Genomic DNA, 14,523 nt, shown 5'->3' with positions numbered 1-14,523 from the left:
TCGACTGTGACGGGTGTGACACTGAATATTTAAACAGCTTTTTGCGCAAGGAAAGATCATAAAACTATGGGTTATTTTTATGTTTTTGCTCATTAATCCAAAGTAATTAATTTAACCTAAAGTACTGCATTTGAAAAGCAGTGAATTGCATCCGTTTCAAATCTTGCATTGATTTAGTCAAGATGTGATACACCAGTGATGTTCAGTCATACTGAATTTTCTTTGTATGAAATTTTCTGTGTTTCAGCTCCCAGTGAACCAGAGAGGCCGGTGAAAGTACAGCAGGATGCTACCTTAAATACACGCTCCTGTTACTGCGGTCAAGCCACAGCACTTCATGATAACCTCATTTTTCAGCACCAGCTCCACTGGGAGTCACCACACTGCCAGCCAGGAGAGGTAACAGCGTCGTTGGCTTTCCCCTCCACCCACGTCGGACAGCCATGATTCGGGGAGGCCGCCTGCTGCAGCTTAGATCTGGGATGGGCTCCCTTCTAGATGGCTAGATCTCAACATACAAACAGCTGGGGGCTTTTCTACTGAAGTAAGTCCCTTACTCCCCTCCGCAATGCTGCGGGAGACTTTTATTTTTGTTTTTTGTTCTGCACTTGTTATCGAGTCAAATTGCAGTCATGTCTGATTAAAACTGAGGGGAACTGGTTCACGTAAATGGGATTTAGTTCTCTTGCAAATTTTTTAAAACTGCTCGTGTTTGTCTGCATGAGGCAAGTCAGATGATGATGTGGATGCCTGGCTGGTGTTTCCTTCTGGTGCAAAACTGTAGTTCTCCTTTCGTGGGGTTTTTCTGTCACCCTCCTTAAAGTGGCTGAGTTACATGCTCTCCCTGACAAGGCGTCAGACATGCTAGCACAGTACATTTCTGGGAATAAGGGATTCATGATTGAAACATTCATTACAATACCTGAGATCTCACCTTTGACAATGAATTATTCATTGCTTCTTAATGGCCTCCAGTTTTTTTTTTTCAACTGTGGTTGTTTGGTGAAATCCTTTTTTTTTTTTTCTTCGATGCGCTTGTCATGATTTCACTGAAAGATCTTTTTTTCCCCGGCCGCTCTAAATGAAAATGCAGGACTATAATGAAACTAGCGCATGTTTCAATAGACTGTTTGGATTTGCTGCAGCGTGTCATTCAAGTATTTACCTCTACCGCCAGTCACATCTGTTTTTTCTTCATTGCAGCATCCCTCACTGCGTAGCACATGGATTTCAAGACTTCAAATGAAGAGGTGTGCAGGATATCTACCTTGCCATTTTCATGAGAGATTACCAAATGACACAGCAATCTACCTGAGTGCTTTATCTTATTCTTTTCCTTTCGGCTTTTCCCTTCAGGGGTCGCCATAGGAAATCAACCTCCTTCATCTAATCCTATCCTCTGCATCCTCTTTCCCCTCACATCAACTAACTTCATGTCCTCCTTCACTACATTCATAATCTTCTCTTTGGTCCTCCTCTATATCACCTGCCTTGCAGTTCCAACCACAGCATCCTTCTACTAATATATTCATCATCCCTCCTCTGTACATAACCGAACCATCTCATCCTGGCTGCTCCGACCTTCCTTCCAAAACATCAAACATGTGCTGTCTCCCTGATAGAGTAGTTCCTGATCCATATCATCCTCAGCACCCCCAAAAAGAATGTCAGCATCTTCATCTCTTCTACTTCTTTTCTCTTTTATCATACATTAACCCTGACGCTTTTCTCCAGCCATTCCAATCTGCTTGAGTCCGTTTCTTCACCTCTTTTCCACTCACTTGAGTGCTTAATGCATCGGGGGGGAAAAAGTCAGCGGTTAGCAGTTGTCAACGGTGTAAATATGTGCACGCTATCAGATCAGAGATGATGTTGCAGATAGCAGTAGGGCGAACTGGGAGGAGAGACCTACAGCGAAACACCAAATGGGAACCGATAAGGCCAATTATGTGCAAAGCAAGCATGACAATAGGTCAAGCCTCGCTCAGCCATGTGAGGCGCCGGATGACCCAGCTATGTACAGTGACAGTAATACTGCCCTCATTTTGCTTGGCTAATGACTCGCAGATGCAGATTCCTCACAGTAATGTGAATTAATGCACCCCCTGATTTCATTTCTCACGCCGCAGCTGCAGGCAGAGGTTTCTTCCCATTCCTCATTACAAATGAAAGATAACAGATTTGGATTCAAGATTGACCTGGGGTTCTACCTCTATAAGGGAATATCAAACAAGCAGCTCTGTCTTGTTAAGTGATGACTGGTGTATCCTGGGTAAAAGGATACTGATGTTGGTGGCTTTTTTGTATTAGTAGTCATGTCAGGTTAAGGTACTTCTTTTATTTAGACCTTTTTGAGTCAAGGACAGGACAGGCATCGCAATTAGCCAGGGAGGATGGCAGAATGCAAATTTATGTGGATTAGCATGTTTTAAATGGATCATTGCAAACACACACTGTCCTCTCGCTTGCTTGTAATAGAGAAAACTTATACTGTACGAGCGTAATTTCATTCACTTTAGTTCACAGGTTCTTAATCTGTCATCATTATCGTTTGCAACGAGCAATGATATACATCGATGGTACACTTTCGTGAAGTTCAAACTCCAAACAAATGCATGAAGAGCACAAAATGTTGTCGAGCCTCTTGACGTCTGATCACTTTTTTTAACCATACATCATATTTCTATCAAACTTTCTCAAATGTATTTCCCTGAAATCTGGATATTTGTCCCACCATTAACAGTTACAAGGAAAGTAGTAAAAAGGCAATAACGGACATCTCCAAGACCTCTAATTTCCATGTTCAGTCTGCAATGAGCAAACTTGAAGACATTTCATTTCATGGCCAGTTAATTTAGTCATAGAGGGTGGAGGAATGATATTATCTTTCTGACTGTTCGCAGACAAAGACTGGGATTTATTTGATGCAAGAAGGTAATGAGGAGCCATTTAATATTCGACTACACTTGGCAAAAGATATTCTGACCATTCAAGAGCAAGATGTCATCTGTGTTTCTGGAGAACCTTTTTATTCAAGTGTAAGTAGCCCAGCCCATCTCATGTAATGTTGCGCCTGATACATGTGGCACGCTCGGACATTAGTAATTCAAATTGTATAGTAACTGACATATATGACAAATGTGCATCATATAAATTGGACCATTAAGTGATGCCCTGTGAACCCAGGCTGGAAATCGTAGTGTTCAGTGTTTAAATTGTTAACTTCATATATTTATAAAGTCAGTGTTCCATCTTATGTCTACAGCCTTGACCAGAATGACTTTCCCTAGAAAAATCTTGGAACTTTTGGATAATGATCTTGTTGCCGCAAAACATGATGGTTAATTAAAAAAAGGGTAAAGATGCTGATATAACCTTGTCAAGCCATGGCAGTAATTATACATTCTGTATAATTTAGGATTGCCTAAATTACAATTTATTTTATTTTTTTTCTCCAAACTGTAAGCTCTCAATGAATGAAAGATGCAGTGTCATTATCAATAAAGTAGTAATTATGAAAATACATCTCCGGGAGTATTCAGAAATTAATGTCAGGGTTCATGGATGTCAACAGTGCAAAATATTGGGGATACAGTTACTTTCAAGGTATGGAAGGGTTTTTTTGAAGTGAGGCTAAAATCAGCTGGAACAAAGCTGTCAACACATATGAATGAATTTTTTTTTTAAAGAAATATTGTTTGTCAACTTGTTGGTAGGCAACATGTTTATTAGCAGATATCAACATTTAAAGAAAACATGCCTTTATTTTAACCATTACCATTACCATCCTATATTAGTAATAGTTGAACAGACCAAATTTGCATTATTTGGTAAGGGTTCTCACACACCTAGTTTTAACTGAATGTCTTCTAGGAGCGAACTGTGACCATCAGGAGGCAGACGATTGGGGGATTTGGCCTCAGCATAAAGGTAATTTAGATTTCAGCTGATTAGACCGCTCCTCCCATTTTCTCTAATTGAAGCTTGAACAAGGGTTTATTGATTATTTTCTTGTAAAAGTGCAGCAACAGCATGGGGCAGGGAATTAAATGAAGATGATGTTGTTTTTTTTGTCAGGTTTCTTTCCTGTCTGACAGTTGTTTTTCAATTTAACAATTTTCTCAGGGTGGAGCAGAGCATAAAATTCCTGTTGTAATATCAAAAATATCCAAAGAACAAAAAGGTATCATTTGTACATTCGCACAAATGATTTATCATGCAATTTCACTGCTTCGTGTCTTTTATCTAAACTGGCCTTTTTGTTTTCAGCTGAACTGTCCGGACTGCTTTTCATTGGAGATGGTATTCTTCAGGTAAAAATAATGACATTAATGACACTACACATATCAAAGTGTACTTTTATCTCGAAAAACATGTGGCACTGTATCATACATGTACTAAAAAATCAAATGACGCATGCCAGTCAAAAGGGAAAAAACGCTGTCTTCCTGAACATTACAAGTGGAAACCAAAAAAGGAAACAACAAGAGTGAAAACTAACAAACCAACAAAAGAATAATAAATTTTAAATGACTTGCTCTGCTTTCAGAGCAGCTTTTTAAGTGTCGCTCTTGCTACGCGGTCTCAGCATGGATGCCACAACTGCTATTCCGCTTGCCACCTTAATCATTTTAGAGCTGGATTCTTTGATATGATGGCAGCAGAATCATTTCTTGTAACCCTGTCACTGTTGTTCCTAGATAAATGGAATAAACGTGAGAAGCTATCGCCATGAGGAAGTGGTAAGCTCTTTATTCTCATTCCATGTTGTTTTTTTTTTTGTTTTTACAGAGGAACTTTTCAGTCTATTATGAATATCCTGTATTTCAATATAAATTTGTACTACAGGTATTTTGACATCAAGTTCAAGATCTAACTTTCCGATTTTTGCTAGATATGGTGATACATTTAGGACAGTCATCGGTGACTGCAAAAAAAAAAAAAGATTATTTTTTTGTTGCTTATATTTTTATGTTCTAGGTCCAAGTTTTGAGAAATGCCGGTGAAGAAGTGACTCTTACTGTGTCCTTTCTGAAAAAGACACCAGCCTTTCTGAAACTGCCTCTGTGTGAGGACTGCACATGTAAGGTTCCTCGCAGTTTTTAATTATATAATCAGCATCCGTGCTCAGGAGTCAGCCAACGTGAGTAATTATCGCGTTATGACTTCCTGTCTAGCTATGGTTGTCCTGGTGACAAAAGGTCTGGAGAGTCATCGTGAGAAATATAAATTAATTCAACATCTGCATTTCTTTGAATTGCAAATATGAGTTCTACTTTCCAAATAGGATAAGAAAATAAAGGAGAGAAGGTAAAAATCTAAAACGGTGGAATTGACATTGCTCATTATGGTGCAACTGATTGCTCTTGCGTGAGAAGGCACCGGCCTGTCATCAGACTTGAAAGCTTTTTAGAAAATTCTTTCATAAATGAATATAGGCCAGGTTGACTGGCGGTCTGATGAGCTGACTGAATACAAATTGGCTCAGAGCAGAAGCCCATGTGTAGGAGAACACAACAATATGCTCCTGCTTAGTCACTGAGAGTTTAACTAGATGGAAGTTTTCCTCTTGGTTATGAAGTGATATCGATATCTTTATTCATCCGTTTTACTTCTAGGCATTCCCAGTGACCAGAGTAGTGGGACTTCGTCTCCTCTCTGTGACAGCGGCCTGCACTTGAATTACCATCCTAACAACACGGTAGGTTTTTAAATTCTCTATTTGACAGTTTGCTTCAACTCCTCTCTAAACGTTCAGCAGCCGATTACCATTCGTCTGCCACGGATCGCTCAAAATCGGGCGTCCAATTAATGTTCGGGGAGGTAAAATCTGCTTCTTCTGCAGCAGCACCCGTTTGCAGCCGCAGGACATTTGACATGATTTCAATGCGATAGGTTTTGAAAATAAATAAGATTTCTGTGGTGTGCTTCTGCAGGACACCCTGTCCTGCTCATCTTGGCCAACATCCCCAGGACTTCGTTGGGAGAAGAGATGGGTCGACCTGCGCCTTATACCCCTGCTCCACTCACGCCTGTCACAGCACATCCCAGGCTCTGATGTTTGCAGGTGAGCTGCAGGACTGTCCTTAGGTCAGATGTGTCCACTTTGACTTATGTAGCTGTCACACTTAAGAGGTTTTGTACTGTATAATGCCGGGCTCAGAGATCATTTTCCATTTTATGGCTAGAGGATGTTCAAATGGATAGAGTTGTCAAACTCCACTAGCGAAAATATATCCTTTGCTGTTATTTAGCGTATCCTTTTAAACATTGATAGAAGATCACTTCATTACTGTGGTGATTGCGTGTATTATGCATTTGCAATAAGTTTTACAAATTGAGATTTTTATTGAATTAAGCCACTAATCTGCCCGAACATGGAATTATGTCATCGCTCCAGCATATGATTAAAAATGTAATCTTGTCTGTGAATTTGGCTGTCAGTGTACCGTACTTCCTGTTTTAGTTGAGTTTAGACCTTTAAATGATGATAACAGTGAGACTGTGGATGCTTTTAAATACATCAGCATTTTAGAAAATATTGTTTTCAATCTACTTTATGCACCAGACATTAACTACTTGAGAGGAGTGAGAATTTTCTTGAGATTCAATGTAAAGCAAAATAAAGTTAGTCGAAATACTGTAGCCAAGAATTTATTTCAACTGTTGTAGAAACTATTGCATGAGGAAGACTTTGTGATTACAACAAAAACCCAGACAAAAGGGACCACATAATATAATATATTTACCAATGTCTTATTATTAGGATGGTAATTGTATTGTCTGTTTTTGACTTGAACATCCATATATTACCTTGACATCTTGAAATATTCGTTTGCAATCGCTTCGTGATGGGTTAATTTCATCCTCCATCTTCCAATGAGGCTAATAAACTAATAAACATTTCATCTTCATGTTGTATCACAAGATATATCACAAGAATCCTTTTTTCCACTTAAAAACTTCCTGAGCTGAGCATTCAAATTTGTAAAAAAAAATCCTCTTAATGCTTTATTTGTCCAGTGTCCTGGGTTTTAAGCTCCTCTTTAAGATAGAATTTCATTCAATAAACATCTGTATTTTCCATCATTTCATTTCAAATTTCATTTCTGTATTAAAAATCCCACTTATTTCTACCTGCATCTATCAGCCAGGATCATAAGACAGATGAACCCATATCAACCCTGTACTTCTTTGGGAGAAAAATACATGCATGTATACTGTTTGAATAGCATGTCGCCTAAATGTCATTTTAGATCATTTTTTTTACATTGAGATTAGGAATATGCAATTTTTCTGCAATTTTTTTGGAATGCCAGAAATTATGTTTTCCTTCAAAATAACAACTCACTGTGTTTGTTACCTAAGACATTCATGAGCTGTCAAGTAATGGCATGTCAGATCATTTCAGAAATTTTCCCCACAACCATTCAAGAAAATATTGTATTTCATGTTCTGACCTTGACATTTTGTTTTGCCTTCTCCGTTGCAGGAAAAATGCTTTCCAGGTCATCGCTGTGGATGGAGTTTGCAGTGGAGTTGTACAGTTTCCATCCACGGAAGACTGCTTGGACTGGCTTCAGGCAATAGCGAGCAACATTTCCAGTCTTACAAAGCACAATGTGAGTATGAGCCGACACCCCAACTGCAGCTCTACTGCCTCCTGCAGTCCCTCACACACAACATAAAAATTAATAAAACATAGGGTTGGGTGTTAATGCAATGGAATTTCAATTTGTGAGTTGTCTAACAGCCCTTTTGCAAATGTCACGACATTAAGTAGACACATACTAATGTCTTTTCACTTTTTCGCAAAGCCCGTGGTCACAATAACTCTTAGCACAAAACTACCTCCTCCAGCTAAGCAAGTGTATTTTCTATAATTCATCGTAATGTGTTGAATTGTGTCACCATTACAAGGACACTGCGCAACAGTCAAATTATCCCGTACTCTTAGTTGTATTGTTCATATATTGTTACAGCTTGACCACAGCTGAAAAAAAGTCTGCTCTCTGTTGGATCATGATAATCTGCAGGAGGGCCAGTGACAAATGCTGAAAAACAGGCTTATTCATTTTAGGTGACTCTTTACCCCAGTTTCCTGCGGAATAATTCCCAATATTCAAGTCAAACTTAGAAACTAGAAAAGACGCAGCCAACATAGGCTTGCTAACATGAGCAGGACACACAGTGCAGAAAAAAAAAAACGGATTTGTAATTGTCGTGAGTGTGCAAAGGTAGTGTGCTTGTTTGTTGGGGGATAATGGAGGCCCAGTAATTGGAGTGGACGAAGCGAGGGATGAACTAAACATAACACTGATGACTCACCGGCAAAATTACCCAAACAATTCGGAATTTTCCTTGCTGTCACCGTGGCGTTTATTGAGCTGCATGAGAAAACTAGATGAATATCGTAGCCTGGAGAAAAAATGCAAACTTGAATACTTCTATTTACAGTTAATAACCGTATAACATACTGTACCACTCAGACACCTGCTTTTTTGGTTAGTAGAAATTGTTATCACCTGGATTTCATTTTGCCATGCATCATTCTTATGTTATGCCTTGCACTTCATGTTTGCCGCTGTGTGAGTGCACAGCTCACTGCAGTTTATAATGAAATGCCCCGCTGTGTAGGAGACCCATCATTTACTTCCAGTCAGAAAATTGGAAAAGAAAAATGAATTGAAAATGAGAGAGAGCTTCAATGCCTTTGGCCAAAAAAACAAACGTGATCATTTTATACCTCTTTAACATCAGCGCTCACCTTAACATTTTTAAGGACAGAGCCAGAAGTCAGTAATAATGAGTAAATTTCAAGTCGAGGTGAATTGTGAAAAAAATAAATACTTTTTATCTCCTATATACATTTATGTATATTTATATTTATCTTAAATGTAAATGGTAATTGAAAAGTAAGAGCATATGTCACTGCTAAATAGTGGTGTTTTGCTTATTTGGTTTAGGTCACTGAAAAGTTGTGTGCAGATAATTTATTAGAAGCAGATAGGAGTTCCCATTACTTTATGTTGTGTTAACAGTTTGACATATTCAATTGCTCTATATGACCACTGCATTTCTGCATAATTTGCATTTCTGTATGCTCTGCTTTATAAAGACAGAGCACCCTTTTCAAGCATCCAGTGACTGATTCACACTGTTGGACATTATATCAGAAAACCTGATTAATTCATTAGGGAGATAGTATTTTAACATATTCACCCTCTTGAATATTTAAGATAACGGCTAATAATGAATCTTTAAAAATAATGAAAAGTTGAAAATTAATAGTTGCTCCTTATTAGAAGGAAGCCATGGTTGAAAAATGTAGAGTGAATTCATGTCTGCAGATAGTTTTCAACCGTGGGGTAACTTTTATACCTTTATCATGACATCATGATGGAGGAAATTGAAATTATAAGGGAAATGTCAAGTGAAATTATAAGTTTTGCAGGGGTGAGACCAACAATGTTGTATGGTTTAGCGACAGTGGCACTTAAGAAAAAGACAAGAGGCAGAGATTGAGGGAGCAGCGATGAAAATGTTGTTTCTGTGCGGAGGCTACAAGATTCAAATGAATCAGGAATGAGTCCATCGGAGGAACAAAACATGTCTTGGAGAGAAAGTCAGAGAAGCCGGATTGAGATGGTTTGGTCACGTACAGAGGGGGGATAGTGAATATCTGTGTAGCAGGATGCTCAGGTTGGAACTGCTAGACGGAAGGCCTTAAGATTTATTAATGTATTGAATGAGGACACAAAGTTAGTGGTGGAGCTGACATAGGATAAGGTTAGATGGAGACAGATGATTTGCTTTGGCGACCCCTGTAGAGAAAAGCCAACAGGAGAAAGAAAGAAGAAGACGATGAAATCATGTTGTAGAGGAACACAGACAAAAATCAACTGAGAGAAAAGCTATTGATTTTTTTTCCCACCTAAAAATGCTTTGGTATCCAATCCAAAACTTTCCCTTTCTTAAGCATAGATAATGGTTCAAACCAATTAGACTGACAGAATTTTTCATACTTGTACAAATCCACAGTTTTGGATTCGCAAAAAAAAACAACTTAGACTTAAAGGTAATTGTGTGATTGCAAACCTGTTCTGATCAATTTTGCAATAAAATACAAAAGCTGTGATAACACTCAAGACTTTTGGTGTTAATTATTTCCATTAAACCCACACTGTGAAGAAATTCTGTCTTTTAGGAAATCGATTTAAGAATAAAAACTATACGTTCAAGTACAGTTTTCTTTCTGTACATCAGTTTTCTTTGTGCTCTGGTCCCTCGGTGATTTCACCTGAAATTGTTTTTCTATTTCCATCAAAGCTCAGGCTGGACTCAGTCCTTCTGAGACTCTCAGAGATTCTCAAACAATTCGGTTGCAGCTTTCAAGGTTTGAGTTCTATTCAGCAGCTGTTAAAACAATAATTCACCGCAACTGGATTTTTTAAATTGATCTCTGCACACTATATACGATTAGCAATTGACATTAAATTATTGGTATGTTTTTTTGACAGATTTATATCTGATATCAATATCCGAGCTCAATTTATTGCATTGTTGAGTACCTTGTAGGTGGAACAGGTCCTCACAGATCACATAACAAGTAATAATGATATACTCTTAGGTCTCAAAAGTAACATCTTTATCATAGAACCACGACCTTTGAAATAAACTAATATGCATTCATTATCTATACTGCTTATCTTGCACTCAGGGTCACAGGGGTGCTAGAGCCTATCCCAGCTGTCATTGGGTGGGAGACAAGGTTCACCTTTGACCGTTCACCAGTTGATTATAGAGAAATGCAACCATTAATTCTCTCATTTGCATATTTGGCAAATTAGTCCTCAATTCCTGTCAGAATAAAACCAGGAACCTTCTTGCTGTCAGGCAGAAGCGCCACCCACTGCACCACTGTGCTACCCAACAAGTTAATAGTAAATTTTAAAACTAATTATAGGTATTGAGATTTTCTCCACTGACTCCTAGATACATAGCCACCTAATAAAGACCATTCAATTAAAAAAATTATGTTAGATTAATATAAGTTAAAAATAAGTAAATAGCAGCATATATATATATATATATATATATATATATACATACATATATAAATAAACATCATATTTTTGGTGCAAAAGCAAAAATGGAAATATACATAAATATTAAAATACAAAGTAATATAATGATGAATGCACATGATTCAATAGCTTGATAATAATGTATTACAAGCCCAAGTTCCACTTATTCAAACATGAGGTAAGGAAACATAAGGTGACATGTATTCGTTATTTTCTGTGGATAATGATGAAGTCTTTTACTTTAGTCCAGTTGAAAGGATCAGAATTCCTTTTTTTAAAACTTGATTTATCTGGTTTAATGACTGTTTTTCTGAATTCTGGAAGTCTAATAGTATCTTTTTATGACATTGCCTCTGGCTGCATGTTCAGTTTACAAGCACTGAGATGATCAAAAAGCACTAACAATACTTTTTATCTCCAAGAAATGTTCGTCATGTCAATCAACAAATAAAAAGATTTTTTGATGGAAATCTAATGCAATATAAAATTGTTTTACACAAGCACACAACAAAACAAGGTCACTAATGCAAACTGCACAAGGTTTCACATATAAGCAGGGAAAAGAGATGCTTGTGGGTTTTGTGCATTATAAATGTCACACAATTCAGCTAAAGACAACTCAGTGAATGTGAAAAGCTGCATTAATTATATCATGGGATGCATCTCACAGTGGGTAAGAAAAGAAAAAATTGAGTGGATCCTTTTAGCATCACGTGAGAAGAAATGGGCGTATTCACAGTGGCTGTGTGAATGAGCTAAAGTAGAAAGTATTGCATTCCTTTATGCTGGACACTCCAATTATTAAATATGTTGTTAATTGGAGCTTTTTATTCACCTCTGAAAAACAAGAAAAATCATCATTGTCATTGGCGATTCTGGTGAAATGCACTTTTTCAAAAGAATAGCTTTATGATCTTTCCTGTTTCCTCAATAAACCCCATTAGTGTAAAATAAATAGATGTGACTGTTTTCTCATCTGTATATGAAGACAGGAGCCTGTGTTGCTGAATCACTTCTTTTACGAATCACCAACCAAACATCTGTATGAATTGGTTATATGACCAATAATCAATTGAATTTGACCATTGTTGGAAAACCTTGTTAGCAACTAAGTCTGGTTTAATTTCACAAAATCATGAGTTCCATGAGTTCCATGACCTGATTGACTGAGGATCTTGACAGATGCAATTGTTTTTCATGTTTAAATGATGCTAAAACAATATGCTGATATTATGTGCGCGCGCACACACACACACAAATGCATGGAAGCGTGCAAATATTTTCAATTGGATTCCATGAAATTTACATTTCCCCTAATTCATTTCCCAAATTCCTAATTTGTGTTGATATTTAAGAGTCAATAAAGATGTTACTGATGCTGCACTTTTTATCTTGCATCAATTTCAGTCTCCTTAAATCAAAATCATAACATGGTAGCCTGTGATATCTGAAATTAAGGTATTAAGGTGTGCTTTTCAATCTGGCCAAAAAATATATTGATAGTGTAATGGGGATTAGGAGCAACAGATACATGTGATCTTAGCGGAATGTGTTAATTTAAAGCCTGACTGCTTTCAGTAGTTTCCTCACTTTTATAACTACACAGAGAATGGATTTTTTGGAAATGGATTTTTTAGAAAGAGCCTCAGGTCCTTGTGGAAATGACTCTTTCTATCTCATTTCTTAATTTGCATAGACTGAATAGATGAAGTAGTGAGAGCAGTCTTCCCCTCAGTGCAGTATTTAACATGTAAGCAGGCTGTGATTCATAGTCTGTTTGCTCCCAGAGGGAATGTCACCATCATTTTGTGTCTCACAGATAGCTTCAGTTCTGCCTTTCATTGCCATAATAGGTAAGGATGCATTTTAATGAGTTATTGAGGTTCTTGTTTACTTCCACAGGTGAAGAAGATTAATAGAAATTTTCCAGTTAACCAGCAGGTAAGGATTTTCCTAAACAAATCTTTTGTTTTATTTTTCCAAAACAGATGAGAAATAATAACGCGTCATGTTGATTGCTATCGCAACACAAGCAAAATATTTACTGTAATAATAAATAAGAAAATAACTTAATTGCTTGTAGTCAGCTTCACCTTGGTCTCAATTTGGATGAGTTAATGTGGTGACCTGTTTTCCCCACTTATTAATTCAGCTCTTTGTCATTTGAATAAACTCGACAATTAATTTAAGATATTTAACAGCAAGTGAAGCTTGTCCTGAATCTTTCACATACTTGTTTTGCCATCCATCACAAGCAAACATTCCACTGTGGTTGCAGTCACTGTGACTTAAATGAGAAGTGATGGCTAGATGCACCAGATGTTTAAATGTCTGCAAACATTTGCAGTTGTCACTTTGCTTTTTCTCATTTTATCTCTCTGTTGGTAGTACTCCCCCTCTCCTCCTTTTTCCCCCCACTGAATACTTCCTGAATCATTTTCAAACATGGACCAGTGGGCACCATTCAGACAGATGCCACAACACAATTTAGACAGAATTAGATGCTATAGTAATTGCTCCTTAAAGGGGCAGATTATTCAATCATCATCATCATCATCTCCATCATCATCTATTTTTGTGTCATTCCATCATGTTGACTGGTATGATTTTTCTAAAATTTGAAGATAAGTGGCAGAGATGCCTTCTTTTTCTCCCTCTCTGGCATGCATTCAAAATGCTTTGTTATGCTCTAAGTGAATGTGAACCTCCTTGCCTACCAGAAGTTGTTTTTAATTAGAAAATTTGATTTCATAGCAATCAACCAATTACAGATCGCTCATTGCAGGTGAACTAAATTTGTATTTAAAAATGTATTCAATGAATGCTAAGTGGCCCAAGGGTGGACACTTTTTTTCCACTATCACTGCAGGAAAAATAAATGACAAAACAGTATGAACCGAAGGAAAAAAATCATATTATAAAAAAATCATATATCCGTAGAATTGATTTCTGGATTACTAATACAAAACGGAAGGACAAACTAATACACATTTAATGTACTTTGCATATACTTCATAACATTGTATTCATGATGAATTTAAAAAAATGATTCAATTGAATCTGTCATTAAAAATTAAACTGGCCAAAAAAGTCTTTACACTTAAGCACCAGTTCCACTTATTTATTTTATCAACTCGCTTTTTTTTTTTTTGCATCAAACCTATCCCTTTTCATTTCATTTTAAAGATACAGCTGTTACTGAAAATGAACTGGAATTCCACTGTGTTTACCTCACCATCCTGCGATCAATCTGCCTTTTGTTGCACGTATAGATTATCTACATGGGTTGGGTGGACGAGAAGGAGCAGGACTCCGTTCAGGACAGAATGTATTCACCAAAGTTCCTCGCTTTGAGGGGTTCTTCGCTCTTCAAGTTCTCAGCTCCTCCCGTGAGTTGTCACCGCTTTTTTGTTTTATATTAAAGTCTCTCTTAAAC

The 14,523-nt window shown here is 37.3% G+C and overlaps 1 protein-coding gene across 1 annotated transcript in view; it reads left to right on the top strand.

The window, feature by feature from the left end:
* Nucleotides 1-14,523, top strand: part of sntg1 (syntrophin, gamma 1) — a 33,803-nt gene that overhangs the window by 12,442 nt on the left and 6,838 nt on the right. Inside the window, exons 2-14 of the mRNA XM_086172869.1 lie at nt 248-544; nt 1,204-1,250; nt 2,904-3,038; nt 3,874-3,930; nt 4,126-4,183; nt 4,270-4,313; nt 4,701-4,742; nt 4,981-5,083; nt 5,619-5,701; nt 5,937-6,067; nt 7,493-7,622; nt 12,990-13,028; nt 14,360-14,476. Of these exons, the coding sequence (XP_086028995.1) occupies nt 1,224-1,250; nt 2,904-3,038; nt 3,874-3,930; nt 4,126-4,183; nt 4,270-4,313; nt 4,701-4,742; nt 4,981-5,083; nt 5,619-5,701; nt 5,937-6,067; nt 7,493-7,622; nt 12,990-13,028; nt 14,360-14,476 (966 nt within the window). The 5' untranslated portion in view covers nt 248-544; nt 1,204-1,223. The remainder of the gene's footprint in view (nt 1-247; nt 545-1,203; nt 1,251-2,903; nt 3,039-3,873; nt 3,931-4,125; nt 4,184-4,269; nt 4,314-4,700; nt 4,743-4,980; nt 5,084-5,618; nt 5,702-5,936; nt 6,068-7,492; nt 7,623-12,989; nt 13,029-14,359; nt 14,477-14,523) is intronic.

This window comes from Fistularia commersonii, chromosome 25 (assembly GCF_037954325.1).
Source record: "Fistularia commersonii isolate RoL2024-O1a breed Wild chromosome 25, RoL_Fcom_v1.0, whole genome shotgun sequence".
NCBI classification, from domain to species: Eukaryota; Metazoa; Chordata; class Actinopteri; order Syngnathiformes; family Fistulariidae; genus Fistularia; species Fistularia commersonii.
This window is presented reverse-complemented; position numbering and strand designations above follow the sequence as displayed.